Raw genomic sequence first — 17,805 nt, 5'->3', positions numbered from 1 at the left:
TCCTGCTGGAAGCCAGAAGTCTGAGGGGTACTCGTGCCATGTTTATGCTGGAGTCATCCTCCTGGTTCATTTACAATCTGTCGAGTGAGGACCACCCTTGTGGTCATAAAAAGTTATGCATGATGTTAAGTTGATGTTGTAATCCTTTCTATGTTTATTGCAGCTATGGATGTCCTGGTTACCTGTGTGTTTTGTGGTGTGCTGTTCCTTGGTGTTTGTGTGGACAGCAGTACTGGAGCATGGGTTCCATTCAGCGAGGCTGTGGCAGGTAGGTTTGGAACTGGTGTAGTTCACCTGCCATATCCATATGTCTGTATATGTTCCCCCTTCTTTGCAGCTTGGCCAATGGGACTCCTGTTCGTCCGTGTCTAGGAGGAACAGGTCGTCTTACCCTGATCCTAGTCCAGGGATCCCTGAGGGCTAGTAGGGACCCGATGTTCCAGTGTATGAGCCCTCCTACCATCTGGGTTGGCTCATGCGGTTAGGAGTCAGGGTCAGAATTAGGGATGCGATAGGAGTGACCTGCTCCCTGATCCTGTGGTCCTGGCCTAGCAGCTACCATCCATCCTCTTACATCGCACAGCTGAGAGTTTCCCTCACTCTCAGTTGTGACAGTATGACCACAACAGCTCCTTGCTTGGATCTACCTTTGGAAGAGGGTGCAGCATGCATCGCCGTCAGTTTTTGGGGTGCATGCGCGTTCTCCAAAAGGAGAGCGTTATGGGGGTTTCACCATTTACGGTGCGGTAAGTGGCTTTTCCCCGCCATTCCTTCACCGTTGTCTGTTTTGGTGTCCCTTACTTTTCATTCCCCACCCCCCTCCCATTGTTTGTTGGTGCCCCACCAACTTTCCCCTTTTGTGTTGGGGGGGGGGCTTTGAGTAGTGGGTGTGTCTTTGCCTTCGGAAGAGGGCGCAGCATGTGGCGCCTCTTGTTTTCTGGCACGCATGCTTATCCTCCGGAGGGAGGGTGAACCCTAGTACAGTGCAGTTCTCTGTAGCAGCGGCTGCAGTGTGTATGAACTTGCAATTGTGCTTGGGTCTCCTCTCCTCCACGTCTCAGTGGTTCTCTGACTTGTGTCGGTGTGGCTGGCTGCAGTCCTTGTAAGACTGGCTTTGGTGTATGCTAGTGAAGGATGCAGGCTGGCAGCGACCTGGTGGGAACCGTGTCCTGAGTGTGGACGCAGTGTCAGTGCGGTCTCTCCTGGCTGTTTGTTCGCTGGCGCCCTGGTTTCTGTGTGTTGCTCCAGGGGCTGGCAGCAGTCCAGGGAGACTTGCTTTGCGCTGACACTGATTCTATTACTTTTTCCCCTTCTCCTATCCCCTTGTTGCGTCCCTCACTAGTTTTCCCCTTTTTTTTTTGGTGAGGGGCTTTGACGGGTGGGAATGTCACAACCATGGTAATGGTCGTGAGTCTTTAGTTGCATGCAGTTGTCAGCGGTTTGTTCTTTGTTGTCAACCACATATGAGGGCTCTGGGTTTGTTGCCTCACGTGTGGTTTTCGTTGGCAACATATGGTTGTTGGCAGTGTAGCAGCTGGAGCTGGTGGCTAGGCGGCTCGCTGTCACGGCATGGGGTTGCCTCTGGCAACGCGTGCGTTTTAGTGTTCACTTTGTTTGGTGTTAGGGAGTTTGTTCTGTGTACACTTCTCCTTTAAGTGACACTTACCTTCTCTGGTGATGAAAGGGTTAACTCCTTTCCTGGTGTGTGTTTGTGTGGCTGCTTGGGCTATTTAGCTCCTACTGGAAGCCAGAAGTCTGAGGGGTACTCCTGCCATGTTTATGCTGGAGTCATCCTCCTGGTTCATTTACCATCTGTCCAGTGAGGGCCATCCTTGTGGTCATAAAAAGTTATGCATGATGTTAAGTTGATGTTGTTATCCTTTCTATGTTTATTGCAGCTATGGATGTCCTGGTTACCTGTGTGTTTTGTGGTGTGCTGTTCCTTTGTGTGTGTGGACAGCAGTACTGGTGCATGGGTTCCATTCAGTGAGGCTGTGGCAGGTAGGTTTGGAACTGGTGTAGTTCACCTGCCATATCCATATGTCTGTATATGTTCCCCCTTCCTTGCAGCTTGGCCAATGAGACTCCTGTTCGTCCGTGTCTAGGAGGAACAGGTCGTCTTACCCTGCTCCTAGTCCAGGGATCCCTGAGGGCTAATAGGGACCCGAGGTTCCAGTGTATGAGCCCTCCTACCATCTGGGTTGGCTCATGCGGTTAGGAGTCAGGGTCAGAATTAGGGATGCGATAGGAGGTGACCTGCTCCCTGATCCTGTGATCCTGGCCTTGCAGCTACCATCCATCCTCTTACATCGCACGGCTGAGAGTTTCCCTCACTCTCAGTTGTGACACTGGCCCCTTCTATTCTACATGTGTGTGCAGGGCTGGTACTGCCTTTTTGGCAAAGAAATGATCGCTTGGGACTCTCCACCTCGGCTCAGCACAAGCCATCAGTTCTCTGAAAGGTGCAGAGTTCACTACTTGGAAAGGAAGGGACCGCAGCACCAGCAACTTGGACAGGAGCACGTTCATCTTCTGCGCCATTGGATGAGTGCACGCATTCTGTTGTCTCTTGGAAATCACTTTGGTGATCAATTGCTGATGGAATGACTGACGAGGAGTAGGAGGGCTAGGAGCAGGAGCATCAGGACCAGCAGATGATGGGAGGAACAGACAGCTCCCTTCGGGTGGGGTGGTGGAGCCTTGACTGCCTGAAACCGGGTGCGTGCCACTGGGTGATGCAGCTGTTGCTGTGGCAGGCTGGACCACCACATGGGACCCACGGTTCTCCCAGGCCACATTATGGTGACGTTCCAGATGTTGACGCAGGGCCGTGGTGCCAACATTGGAACCCTGGCCATGCTTCACCTTCTGGCCACAGATTCTACATATGGCCATGTTCAAAAAACTGCCACACCAACGAGTAGGTGATTTTACCCCCAACACTATGCACTGACTGACTGCTACCACCGATGCCTCCTTGAACTCGTACTCTGCTACTTCCCGGGCAGGTAGGCTCCTGCGAAGCAGGTGGTCTACCGCAGGCACGTTTGGCTCCTGACCTTCCACTGCTGCCACCCGGCCACGCTAGCGACTTGCTGGCTCACGGGAAAGCTGCCACCCTCTTCTCCCGATGATGAAGCCCCTTCGTCACCCGGCTCCCAAGTGCGATCAGCTACATCATCATCGTCTGCACGTCACTGATGTCCTCCTCAACCGTCCCTTGGTTGACCGCTTGCAACGCCACTCTCCTCATCACTACTTGCTCGTCTACCGGAGGAAGCGGTGGAAGTCTCCTCCAGAACTAGGCTGGGCAGTAGCCACTGACTGTCCTCTAGTAGCTCGTTCTCACTGAAAAGTGGAGCCGAGCCTACGGCATATAATACTTCTTGCGCTGAGAGAACTGAAAATGAAAGAGGAAGGTTCAGGACAGGTGGGGGCACAGGGACTGCTCCCGGGCCATGCCACCTAAGCGTCGTGTCAGAGGAACCCAACGACTCTTGGCTGGGGGTGTCTGATGTCACTTGGAACAAAGTGGATGACCGAGTCAACCATTCAAGAACCGCTGGGTTGCTGGTCAAGACACGACCGCTAGATGACACTGGGAGCTCAGGCCTCTCGCTGCGACCCCTGCTGCCACACCACCTTCCTCTGCTGCGACCTGTGCCTGCGCCAGAAACATTTAGGCCTCTGCCACTCCCCTCTGCAGGGCCTGGCACTTCTCTGTCTGACATACTGTTAGATCAGATAAATAAATAGGAAATTAAAACAACCCAAAAAAGTCTGTAATTTTCTCACTTCAGCACATAACGGCTAATAAGCCCCTTTTTTTTACCATTAATACACGTAAAAAAGGGCTTTAGAACATATAACTGCACCGCTGAACGGCAAATATATTTTTCTTTTGCCACTAATACACACCAAAAAAGGCTTTAGAGCATATAACTGCACCACTGATCGGCAAATATATTTTTTCTTTTTCCACTAATACCTGCCACAAAAGTCTTTAGAACATATAACTGCACCGCTGAGCGGAAAATATGTTTTTTCTTTTTCAACTAATACACTCCACAAAAGGCTTTACAACAGATAACTGCACCGTTGAACGGAAAATATATTTTTTCTTTTTCCACTAATACACGCCACAAAAGGCTTTACAACAGATAACTGCACCGCTGAGCGGCAAACATATTATATCTTTTTCCACTAATACACGACAAAAAGGGCTGTAATTTTAGCACTTTACCACACAATGGCTAAAAGCTCTTTTTTCTCACTAATACAAGCCAAAAAATGCTTTAGAACACATAACTGCACCGCACAAGGGCAAATAAGACATATAAATATTTCCTTGTAATAAACCCTGTTAATGCCTGTATCAATCAGCACTTGCACCCTAATAAGAACGGTTTGCTGAAATTACAGAGCTGTATAATGGCAATTTGGATTTCCAGTCAGTGCTGCAAGGTGTAACAGGATTGTTCCTATTACCTAGGCTGTAACCTCCCCTACTGAACCCTGTTCAACATAAAAGCTGTGGAATGATTCCTCCCTATCCTTTCCCTACACCTTGAATAATCTTTCCCTGCACTTGTAAATATTTTTTTAGCACACTGAAGCTTTTTTGAACACTGTCCCTAGCGCCTGCAGATGTCTCTCTCTGCACTAAGTACACTGGTAAATGACAGAATCTAAGATGGCTGACGCTATTTATAGAGCTGTGACATCAGAGGGCTGGCTGGCTGCTGATTGGCTGCATGCATGGCATTATGGGTGATCCCGCCTTCCCAGAGTTCTTTTCTCCATGTCCTCACAGATGCAGCAGCCATTTTAGGAAAAAATTGGATTTGTTACCACGAAGCTTGAGGAAATTCAGCTTTGGTTCAAATAGAATGTTTCCTGAAATTCAGATTTTATTCCACTTTGTCAGCTTCTATTCACTCATCTCTAGTTACAACCACCCTGCAATGCAGCAGCTGAAGCCGTGCTTGCACACTATAGGAGAGGCCAGGACCATGGGAGTGCAGATGTCTTGGTGCTATTAAAAATATGGCGCTATGCCAGGTAAACAAAGAAGGGGACCCAGCACTCACCAGGGCATCCTAACCCCTTCAAACAGCTGATTGGCAAGGGTGCCGAAAATCAGACTCCCACCAATATGACATTAATGGTTTATCGAAAGGATACACCATCAGTTTTAAAAACCATAGTAGCTTGGTAGTACCAAATGTATGAAACGATGCATGGTTTTCATGTATTTGGTGAAACTGCACTGTGTTGAATGACTTAGAAAATACACCAGGGGCTGCCCGGTTTAGGATGCAACTTGTCTGCAACATTTTATGTGTAAATGTGCCATAATCAAGGTCTAATCTCACTTTTCTGCTTTAAACATAGACCACTTTTAAAAGTGGCGTGTGTCCAAAATGTCGCAGAAAAGTTGCAATTGGCATGCCGTGCAACATTTTTACACCAAAAACCTAATGTATCTGGTTTTATAAATGTCCCCTCATATACATGTAAGATCCTGGTTGGTACAGCACACTGTCATCATTAGGTGAGTCTCTGCCTTTTATTCTTATTGGCATTGGGTAAAGGTGACCTCTTATATCTGGTGATCACTGTGAATATACTCCAGTCTATGCACTTTAGCATATGCAAGTGGTTTTTAACATCTTAGCCATGTGGTCAATGTTATTGAGACTCATCCTGTATATCCTTTATATGCATCATTTATTATATACTTAAATGTTTGGTAACTATATTACATTTAGATACGCTTGTTAACTCCTTTGACACGTGTGCAGCGCCAGGATGGCATTTTTCTGTCACTCTACATAATTTTTAGTGGCTTATTATATACATTTGAATCATGTTACAATAAAATTATATGTTTTATAGCGGTACTGTGTGAGCTCCGTTTTCTGTTTGTTTGCTTGTTATACTCGGGAGCTGGTGCCGAGTCATTTGTATAGGTGGCCCTTGGTTTTGTTGGGTGGGCACTCATTACCACTCTCACCATTGGATCATCTTTGGTCTCTTTTCTAATAAGTTCATGTTTGGTAATAAAGACAGATATATAGGAGTAGTTGGTATGAGTTATAGCTATATTAGCTTTTTGAAATTCAAAGTTGAAGAATTTTTTTCTGGGATCTAACATAAGTTGCCTATATTTAAGCAAGGCCATTGTGATCAAAATCCAACATTCTAGATCAAGACCCTAGCCGATCATCAGAATGAAGGCGTTAAGGAACTTCTTAGCCCTTATACTTCATTAGCCAACACAACATCATCAATGTCCATGTGGCTGTGTCTGGTTCTGCAACACAGCGCTATTCTGGTGATTGAGGTTGTGCTAGAGTGGAGTTAAAGTACCAGACACAAGAGGGACAGCAGCTCTTCAACTATCCAGACAGCTGCCTAGTGCCTACCAGCATATGATCTTTTCTAAGGATAGGTCATTAAAAGGGTTTTCCAGAGGATATGTCTTGGACTTTAAAGATGGAGCGGGCATCATACCTGCCTGGTGCCAGCTGTTTTAAATAGCAGGCACCTGGGACTAATGTCCACGACCAGCAGTAATGCTGATCACAAACTTTGAACCCTTTAATGCTAATGCATTGGGACTAGCAGGCACTTGGGACTAATGTCTGCGAACAGCGGCAATGCCAATCACAAACTTTTAACCCTTTGATGCTAATGCATTGGAGTGTATGAGAGAAGCAATGTAATGATTGCTTGTTATAGTTCCCTAAATAAATGTTTTTAAAAATAAAAAATATTAAAATTCAAATCACTGATTCACAATTTTTTGGTCACTTCACCTCTCACGAAAAATAAAATGAAAAGTGATCAAAGCATGCAGACCCCAAAATGGTATCAATGAAAAGTACAGATGGCCCTGCAAAAAATGAGCCCCCACACAGCTCCGTATACATAACTGCAAAAAAGTTATAGGGGTCTCACGATGGGGAGTGGGGGAAACCCCCCACCGTACAATATTAAAATTTAAGGAAAGCCACTTGGCCTGGATGCCGGGATAAGGGGTAGGTCACCTCCTAAAGCGTCCCTTATCCACGCCCTAACTACTCACACCATACGAGCAGACCTGGATGGTAGGATGGCTCATACCCAGGAAACCTAGGACCCTTAGTCGCCCTGATAATCCCTCACATAGGAGCAGGGGAGAGACGACCTGCTCTTCCATGACACGGATGAACAGGAGTCTCAACCGGCCTAGCAGCAGAGAAAAGCCAAGTGGAATGGCAGGTAAGTATCCAGTGGTAGCAATAACCACTGAACCAAGAACCCTGGAATGCATGGTAACTTACCTGCCACAGCTGCTGGACAGCACAACAGAAGACACACCAAGTAGAACTGGAACCCATACAAACGTACTGCAATCCGAATACAATACCGGACTCAGTACGTACTGACAAACAAAGGAACCAGCACTCCAGCAGCAGCTCACTGACTAGACTTTTGGTTCCCCCTCCGGGGAACCCCAGGGACCCCCTTCCGGAGGGACAGACAAACAGGGGAACATCTAGCATCCTTGCTGGACTGAATACACCAAACACTGACCAGAAACGGAACAACAACTAGACGTAAAACAACCCCAGAACATATACCCACACCAAACATAACAACAGGTTAGGTAGGGAAAATGGAGGAGACATAAGGAAGACATCGCTGGAGACATCGATGTCCCATAAGGTGGCCCTCAAGGACTGGGCAGATGGAATAGCACCAGCTCCTCAAGACATTGAAGACAAAACTCAACACAGGCTCACAGCTCAGAACATAAGAGCCATGAGGCCACACCCAGCTCCACATAAATCCTCTTAACCCCGTGCTTACCAGAATGGGAAGGAAGAGAGCCTTAAAGGGGAAATGCACACGCATGTAATAGAACACGTTGCCACTGGCAACCAGCATGCGCAACAAAAGTGTCACGGCAAACTACCACCAAGCCGTGACAAGGGGTCAGAATATGGTAATAAAAAGGAAAAAATGTCAAGGTTTTTATTTTTTTCAGTATTAAAATGAAAGAAAAACTATACATGTAGTATTACCACAATTGTACTGTCGTGGAGACTCAAGTTAACAGATCAGTATACCCTATAGAGAACACTGCAAAAACAAAACTCATAAAACTGTTGCGGAATTGCTTTTTTTTCCAATTTCACTCAATTTGATTTTTTTTCCAGCTCCCCACTACATCGTATGCAATATAATAATAAATTATGGAATTAGAAAATGCGACTTTTCCCACAAAAGCAAGCCCACATACAGCTATGTGAATGGAAAAATAAAAAAGTTATGGCCCTGGAAAGCAGAGAGGGAGTAAAAAATGAAAACACAAAAATGAAAAACCCTCTGTGGCTGAAAGGGTTAATGTTAGCCTTGAACACGCTGAGTGTCATCAACTTGGCAAATGAGGTTGAATATGGATAAATGTAAAGTTATGTATGCATTTTGGTAGCAATAATCTCCGTGCTTCATATGTCCTAGGTGATGTACCGTAACACTGGGAGAGTCACTTATAGAAAAGGATTTGTAGATGGTAGTGAGGCAGGCGCAGCACTATAAAGTGCCTTTTCCGCTGTGGCATTAGAAGAATTTTGATATCTCTAACCAGACTGTCTACTACTCTGTAATTCCTCTAGCGCCGTTCTATTTTGGCCTCTCTGCTTCCATAAAACAGAGCTCTTAGTGGAGTGAATGTCTGTTCAGCTTCTCTCCTCTGGTGTAATGATTCTAGCAGCTCCTGCTAGGGAAATTTCCCACACAGGTTGTGTGTGAGGCTGGCTGTGATTGGTCAAAACTCTTGCTTTGTGTGAGTCTGGCTCTGATTGGTAAAGACTCAGCAACAACAATTTAACTCTATGTTTTCTGCTGTTTCTGCTGTGTCGTTGAGCTTACCTTACATTATATAATGAATCTTAAAGGCATATTATCTTTTCTGCTTCTCTGAACACAATATATATAACAGTTATATGACATCCAAACATGAAGTCACTGTAAATAACTCTGCTTTTGTCTTTAGCACACAAACATAGGAACTGTATTAAGGCTATTGGCAGGTTTAGCTGAATAAACAGATAAGCTATATTAGCAACCTAGGACAGCTACACTCCCACCAAAATTACCTATAATTATAATATATATTAGATACTTTGTGCCATGAGTACTTTACCCCTCCAGATGGAAGGCTAATGACTTATTTCCTCACTACAAGCTGGAGATTTCCTTCCATTATCCTGAACGAATGAAGGAAACTAGGAGTCTGTTTCTTCACTTAGTACAAATTTGAACCTATGACTACTTTGACTCATATCCTCCTCATGTACTCTGAGAATGGCTTCTATGATCTTAACTTCATTTTGCCGTTCCAGACTTTTCAATTCAGCTTCCATTTGATGGTGCTGTGCCTCCATTTTAGCTTCCATTTGATGGCGCTGTGCCTCCATTTCAGCTTCCATCTGATGGCGTTGTGCATCCTTTTCAGCCATCAGTTGGCGCTGCGCCTCGATGGCAGCCTCCATCTCAATCTCTGCTCTCTTGAAAGCAAGTTGTTCAGCGAACTCCTTTCTTTTGGCTAAAGTATTTGAGGACTCTGATATGTGGGTGGCACTTCTGCTAGCGAAGGAAGTCACACTTGAGATTGTGGTACCACATAAGGACCTAGCATAGTCTCTCATAAAAAGCTCATTCATTCTACTTCTTGCTTTAACTTCATCATAGTTTTCTGCAGATCATAGTTGTCTCATGAGCTTTACCAAATCTTAAGTGACCACAGGACATGTGTCAATGTTCCTTGCAATATCCTGGGAAGGTGTCGTAAACGACCGCAGGTTGACATATGCTGCCATAAGCTCTGATTCAGATTCTTCTACCATCTCTTCAATATCACTCAAGTTCCTTATTATACTTTCTTGCTTTAGCTTTTTACGAATATCTTTAATGTATAATTTCCACTTATAATACTTTCTGGCAAACTTTTTCCTTTCAGCGCTGCTTCCTGCTCCAAATTTTCCAGCATATTTTGGGTCGGTTTTCTGCATGTAATGAATGTCTCAGTTCATCTGCTTGGGCTATATTTGTTTGAGGCAAGACTAATGCTGCATCAGACTCTTCTACCTCAGACAGGTTCTCTTGCTCTTCCCCCTCTACTCTATCTATCTTTGTATCCTCTAACAGTGGCATGGTAATACTAGGCTCGGACATTTTACTTGAAATGCTATAACAATCAATACAAATAATAAGATGCCTTTCACTTTAAATGCAATACTGACAAGTGCAGAAATAAATGACTTTCACTTTAAATGCAATACTGACAAAATGCAGAAAATAATGACTTTCACTTAAAATACTTTAGAGTCCATATACTACAAAATGTCCTTTATTTTTACTTTCAAGTCTCTTATTTCTGAACACAAAAAATGTCTCTTTATACCAAAGCCTATATGCAATAATAAGTAACAAGGAAAGCTCTGATCTTATTCTGAAGAGTAGGAACAAATGTCTGTTTTAAAGGAGACGTGTCTTTTCTTGATGATGCAATGCTCTGTGCTGACTTGCGATGCTGTGCGATGACTTGCGATGCTCTGTGCAGACTTGCAATGCTCTGTGCAGACTTGTGATGCGCTAGCTTGGATATGCTGCTTGTGATGTTCTGTGCTGACTTGCGATTCTTTGTGCTGACCCGCTATGCGCTGGCTTGGATACGATGCTGCAGGCTTTAGGTCTAGTGGCGGGAAACTAGTTGGCTGCAGTACGTGGCCTCTTTGTGGATAGTGGTGCAGGCACTCTAGCTCTGGACTTTGGCCTCCCACCATGCGTCTCTTTCTTACTCTAGGGATCACAGGAAGGTTGGCACTCTTTCTCTGAGTATTTTGCCTTTTCCGTTCTGCCACTTTAAGAGTCGGCTGCAGTTTGACTAATGCGCATGTTCTATGGCCTTTATGGTAGCTCCCCTGAGGTGTCTTTGCTTGCTCACTCAGGAAACAGTTGCTGCACGGCGGTATATGCTGGTATATGCTCCGCTGCTCTAATGCGCTCTTAACTGTGCAAGTTCAGGAGTGCTATCACTTCAACCTCTGAGGGTAATAGTTCCACTGTGGCAGGCACAGCACTATGAAGTGCCTTTTGCGCTGTGGCATTAGAAGAATTTTGATATCTCTGGCTTTTAGTCTAACCAGACTGTCTATTACTCTGTAATTCCCCTAGCGCCATTCTATTTTGGCCTCTCTGCTTCTATAAAACACAGCTCTTAGTGGAGTGAATGTCTGTTCAGCTTCTCTACTCTGGTTTAATGATTTGAGCAGCTCCTGCTAGGGGAATCTCCCACACAAGCTGTGTGTGAGGCTGGCTGTGATTGGTCAAAACTCTTGCTGTGTGTGAGGCTGGCTCTGATTGGTCAAGACTCCTGCCCAGCAACAACAGTTTAACTCTATGCTTTCTGTTGTTTCTGCTGTGTCATTGAGCTTACCTTACCTTTTCTGCTTCTGTGAACACAATATATATAACAGTTATATGACATCCAAACATGAAGTCACTGAAAATAACTCAAACATAGGAACTGTATTAAGGTTATTGGCAGGTTTAGCTGTATAGACATATAAGCTATATTAGCAGCCTAGGACAGGTCTTAGCTGGCCAGCTACAGGTAGATCAAATAACAGCATATCATGTCAATCAGCTGCTTCTAAGGCCACCAGGATATTGTCATGCATTAAACAAGGCATGGACTCATGGGGCAGGGATGAAATATTACCACTTTACAAAGCATTGGTGCAGCCTCATCTGGAATATGCAGTTTAGTTTTGGGCACCAGTCCATAAACAGGACGCACTGCAGCTGGAAAAAGTACAGAGAGCAACTAAACTGATAAGGGGCTTGGAGGTCTTAGCTATGAATAAAGATTAAAACAATTTAATGTATTTAGTCTTGAGAAGAGACGTCTAAGGGGGGACATGATTAACCTATACAAATATATAAATGGGCCATACAAAAAATACGGTGAAAAACTGTTCCATGTAAAATGCCCTCAAAAGACAAGGGGGCACTGCCGCCGACTGGAGAAGAAAAAGTTCAGTCTCCAGAGGCGTCAAAGCTTCTTTACTGTAAGAACTGGGAATCTGTAGAATAGACTTCCTCAGGACGTGGTCACAGCAGGAACAGTGGAACGTTTTAAAAAGGGTTTGGATGATTTCTTAAAGTTAAACAACATTAATGCTTTTGAAAACGTGTAGAAATCTGAGTCTCACGTCCTACTGGGATTCACGTCCGCACCTATCCCTTGGTTGAACTTGATGGACTCATGTCTTTTTTTAACCGTATCAACTATGTAACTATGTAGTCCCCGGATAAAAATAAAAAAAGGATTTTATGAACCTGATATAACTTGGTTATGGTTTACCAAAACTGAGGTTAATTGAGTTATCCAGGATTAGAAAATTCACTTCATTCTGCAGTACCAGGCACAAGACTTCTGTTTCTAAAAGAAGGCAACCCTCTTTTTCTAATCCTATACATCCATTTTAACTATTGTCAGGGTTATCAGTTTAGTCATATTATTTTAATCATATTTTAATCATACGGTTTCATTTCTCTTTTTCAGAGATGAGGATGGCGCGGTTGGTGTTGGCCGTTCTTGGCAAAGGTTCCGTGGCTTCATCATTTTGCTGTGCTTACATATACTCTAGTGAGCTGTTCCCTACTGTTATCAGGTAATGTGAGGCATAGGGCATGCCTGGTTTTGAGGGATATGTAACTGGATTGAGGCTGCTGCTAATTATTGCTTTCTTTTTCTCATGTAGGCAGAGTGGCATGGGAGTTGTTGGTATGAAAGCTCGCTTGGGCTCGCTTGTTGCCCCCTTGGTGCTGATGCTGTCAGAGATCTCTCCTATATTACCCCCCGCTATCTATGGTGTTGCTGCTATTATATCTGGGACTGCTGCAATATTTTTAAGTGAAACGTCTAACCAACAGTTGCCAGATACTATAGAAGAAGTGGAAGCCAGGTAATATATTATTTTCTGCAATGTTATTACAGGTGTGAGGACAGTGATTGGCTCCAGAGGTCACGTGCCCTATCCCGGCATGTCACCACTGTGAAAACAAACAGCGGCAGGAGTACTGGTCCAATAGCGCAGAGAAAGGCGCTGTAGAAACAGGTGAGTATATACTTTTCTTTATATTTCATTGACATTGTAGGCATATATCAAGATTTTTAATTATCTAGGACAACCATTTTTTTAAGTACCAAACCAGGCAACTCTTTTTCAGTCTGTCCTCTGTGGGCCAGGGAGCAATTTTCCTGACTTGGTTCCCTGCTTACATTGCTGGAGGAAGGGACAGAGTGTCCCAGACACTCCCGTGACAGGTGCCAGGAGATCAGAGAAACTGGCAACATGTGGGGTAATCTGACTGGTTCCTTGTGGATCATTTGGGTCTGTGTTGTTTTGGTAATGACCACACCTCTTGCAGGTGTTGTTGGTTTGGTCATTTAACTTTCACTATTTATTACTGCTTACCCCTTCTGGGGGTGCGGTTTATAGCTTCATTTTCTGGACTCTGGGCTAGCTGGTTGTTGGATCTCGGTCGAGCTCCTGGCGCGGCCTTTGCTCCACGTGAAGTTAAGTGTCGTCTTTCCTATTTGTATTTTGTCTGTTGTATTTATTTGTCTTTTGGATCTAGGCCTGAGGGAGATTCCTGTTCATCTTTGTGGTGGAGGAATAGGTTTTCTCAAGTCCTGTTACTATACCAGGGTCCTACAGGATGTGTTAGGGCTCTAGGTTCCTGTGTATGAACTTTCCTACCTCCGAGGTCAGTTCATACTGATAGTTAGTCAGGACTTGGATTAGGGTTGTTTTAGGAGGTGACCTTCTCCTCTACCCTAGTTTCCAGGCCTAGTTCCTGTCCCCTTTCCTCCTGTGCTCGGTGTGGGGTTTCCCACCCACACCGCATCCGTGACATTATAAACTGCCGGATCACCATAATTTTTGTTTGTCTGCATCAGTTCAGCCATGGATGCTATCTCTGTACTGGCCGGACAGCTGCAGGGGCTGTCTCTGGAGGTAGCCGACCTCCACATGGCTGCCTCACAGATTCAGAGACCACAGGCGGCTGATCCTAGTGCTGGTTACCAGGCCTGTCCTGAACCTAAAGTTGGATAGATAGATTCTCGGGGGAAAGTGATAATTTAATTTGGTTCAGGGAAGCATGCAAATAGTATTTTAAGATATGTCCACACTCATCTGGGAAGGAATTATTTCAGCTTCCCCAGTGATGCCCCCCAGTAACTTGTGGGGTCTGCCAGTTACAAGGGACCACTGTTGTCCTGTTCTTATATCCTAAAGATCCACTGATCTAAGGACTATCTTTTTGCACCTATCCCGGATTATTTCCCCTGATGATAGACCACTTGAAACGTGACACATTGGGAACTATCCAATAGGGCTTAATAGGGATACCTCCCTATTAAGGTTAGGTATTCAGACAGGGCCGCCCCTTGCGGGGTAGGAACTCTGTATAGACAGGCAGGGCCGCATTAGCAATGGCCCCATCCCCAACCAGGGATTTCTAGGGACATCGGTTCCCTGCACTGTCTACACCTAGCAATTACCAACGACCATACCTAAATACCAGCCTAGACGTGGTGCATCCTCTTCACCACGCTCGGTTGATCTCAACCAGGGTTGCGTCGGAATGGTAAGACTGTTCCTTATCTCTTAAGCCATATTTATCATTATCACCATTTATTTGTATGTGGCCCTATGTTTTAACTATATTAGTAAAAGTTATATTTTAAGCTCCCTCATTACTTCTGTTATTTTCACACTCATCTGGGGATGAGAGTCAGAGAGAGGGTGTGATTATTTCGTTGCTTAAAGGGGATGCCCAGTCTTGGGCTTTTTCTCTGCTAACCGGATCATAGACCCTCTGATCAGTGGATGAATTTTTCAGAGCTTTAGGCCTCATCTATAATCACCCGGATCGGTCCTCCCTGGCCGAGACCAAGTCACTGTGTCAGGGAGAGCGTTCTGCGGAGATCTATTGCTCTGAGTTTAAGAGGTGGGCTACGGATACTGAGTGGAACGATCTGGCTCTCCTTAGTCAGTTCTGTCAGGGATTATTCGAGAGGCTGAAGGACGCTTTGGCCTTTCATGAGACTCCTGAGTCTTTGGAAGCCGCTATGTCTCTTGCTGTACGTGTTGATAGACGCCTGAGAGAGAGATCGAAGAGCCCACTCTCTCAGGACATTCTATTACATAACGTGTCATATTCCTCTGACACTTTGGTTGAAGCTACTCCTGGGTGTGGGTCGGGTGTAACGGTCACGTACACACACACACAGGGGGGAGGAAAGTGACCACTGCACTCCACCCCCACCCCTGGCCCTGCCTACTTGCCTCGCAAGTCCAAATGACAGGGGACAACTGGACGGCTATCCCTAGCTTGGAATAAGTGCTGGGAGGACAGACCATACAAACAACAGAACGTGAACGGACCGAGTCAATACCAGGAGAGCAAAATACTGCATCAGCAGAACCAAATACCACAGTGCAGCACAATATACTGCCGCACGTCCCACAGTATGAGGGCTCCGGCCGTTTGTGCACTGCATCGTGGATGCAGACCCATTTACTTGAATGGGTCCACAATCCGGAAGGTGATGTGCGGAATGGAGTGCTTCCATTGGGTTTCTGACCATGCCTGTGCACCGCAGAAATATAGAACATGTTCTATTTTTTTTTTTTGTGGTGCGGAAGGATCACGGACCCATTCAAGTTGAATGGGTCTGCATCCGTCTGGGGAAACCGCACGGTCCCCAATGCACGGAACAACCGGCACATATTCGTATGCATGAGCCCTGAAGCTGCATAATCATCCTGAGGACAGCAAAATAATTGAATTCAGGAGGGCACCTGCGGCCACTGTCCAGGTGCATAAGTGCCTGATGCTCCTACATTAATTAATGCTGAGAGAATCAGATCTTTACCTTGCTGATAGCTAAGAGGAGGGATTAAGTGGCCCCCTGGGCATTTGCCCACTGGGAAATTTCCCTGTAGGGTCTATGGCCAAATTTGCCCATGCATGTGGTGCCTCTTGGCTAATTGGGCAGGGAAGAGTTGTAGTTGGCAAAGAGCACCAGCTTTTAACAGCCCCTGAAATTGTAGCTTTTGGTGCTGTTCAGAAGGTGAAATAACCCCAGCTGAAACACATTACTGTGCGCATCTTAAAGAGGCCCATATATGTAGCGGTAGTGGGCTGCACGTGGTAATGATAGATTCACTTTTAGGCTAGGGCTACACTGCCACTTTTTGTAGTGTGACTGATTGACTTTAACTAGGGAACTACAGCTACAGTCAGGGGTGTAGCCATAGGGGATGCAGAGGTAGCAGTCGCTACTGGGCCCAGGATCCTGAGGGGGCCCAAAGACCCTTGTGCCGCATATGAAAACACCAGTATTTTAGAATGTGCATGCTGGAAGTTACAGGAGGGAAGGAGTTAGGTCAAAAATTTGGCATGGGGGAGGGGGTTGCTGTTTAAATCTTTGCCTCGGGCAGCATGAAGGCTATGTGCTCCCCTGCCCCTGGCTGCAAAGCACTGAGGGAACGGGGGCCGAAGCTGAACTCTTTCACCAGGGCCCATGAGCCTTTAGCTACACCCCTGGCTGCAGTCTAAATGAATACATTCAGTTCAATGTAATCCTACGGACTGCAGCTGTAGTTCAATAGTTAAAATCAATCAGTCGCATTACAAAAAGTTGCAGTGTAGCCCAGGCCTTAATTATTGGTTGCATGTAAGTAATGTTCTTAACTTGTTTTGTCTCTCTAACACATCTCTGTACTTCTGGGATGTGTTCTTGTACAGTGTCCCACTAATAAAATCTTTTAATTTATTACAGGTCTAAAAAGAGAGAATTACAAAATGCCATCCATAAAGAGGAGGTGCCCCTTACCCAGAGCCAGACTCTATCTCACACACAAAAAAGACTCCTGATAGACACTGTGTAATTATTCCTATGCTTAGATGAGCCAAGCGATTGTTCTACATGGATTTACTTTAAAGGCTATGGACACTGTAAAAGGGAATATTAACTATTAATATTTTGGATTAATATCAATAATTCATATTTATAAATAGACATAAATCATCTTTTGTTGATTCCGCCTATTTATTCTTTATCCTACCTGTTGCTCTACCTTTTCCTGAACTACGTGCGTTGAATTGCAACGGCGACAAAAGACTATAAACTGTGCCTGAACAATAAAGTATTAAACAATTACAAGTCTACAGTCAATTATTTATGCTATATATATTTATATCAATGGTTATATACCGTAAATATATATATATATATATATATATATATATAGAAACAAAATGCGGGTCTCAGCAGCACAAGACAAAAAAACGGTGCACGTCCTCACAGCCGTGGGCTCAGGAGGCTATATATAGATAAGCATCAAAAGGATAAGGCAGCACTCCAGGTAAAGTGAAAAAAGGTGGATCTTTATTCCCTCTGCAACGTTTCAACCGTCTCGATGCGGTCTCGATGCTTGAGAAAGACCGCATCGAGACGGTTGAAACGTTGCAGAGGGAATAAAGATCCACCTTTTTTCACTTTACCTGGAGTGCTGCCTTATCCTTTTGATGCTTATATATATATATATATATATATATATATATATATATAGGAAAAAAGGCAATAGGAGCCGCACAGCGAAAAAAGGTGCAAACGGAGTGCCAGCGGCTGTGAAGGCGGTCCCCCTTTAAGGCATACAATGGAAAGAA

General features: G+C 45.0%; 1 protein-coding gene across 1 annotated transcript in view; it reads left to right on the top strand.

Moving 5' to 3' along the window:
- Positions 1-17,293, top strand: part of LOC122920495 (solute carrier family 22 member 20-like) — an 87,690-nt gene extending 70,397 nt beyond the window's left edge. The window contains exons 8-10 of the mRNA XM_044270032.1: positions 12,623-12,731; positions 12,822-13,025; positions 16,916-17,293. Of these exons, the coding sequence (XP_044125967.1) occupies positions 12,623-12,731; positions 12,822-13,025; positions 16,916-17,024 (422 nt within the window). The 3' untranslated portion in view covers positions 17,025-17,293. The remainder of the gene's footprint in view (positions 1-12,622; positions 12,732-12,821; positions 13,026-16,915) is intronic.
- Positions 17,294-17,805: the final 512 nt, after the last annotated feature.

This window comes from Bufo gargarizans, chromosome 10 (assembly GCF_014858855.1).
Source record: "Bufo gargarizans isolate SCDJY-AF-19 chromosome 10, ASM1485885v1, whole genome shotgun sequence".
Taxonomy (NCBI): domain Eukaryota; kingdom Metazoa; phylum Chordata; class Amphibia; order Anura; family Bufonidae; genus Bufo; species Bufo gargarizans.
This window is presented reverse-complemented; position numbering and strand designations above follow the sequence as displayed.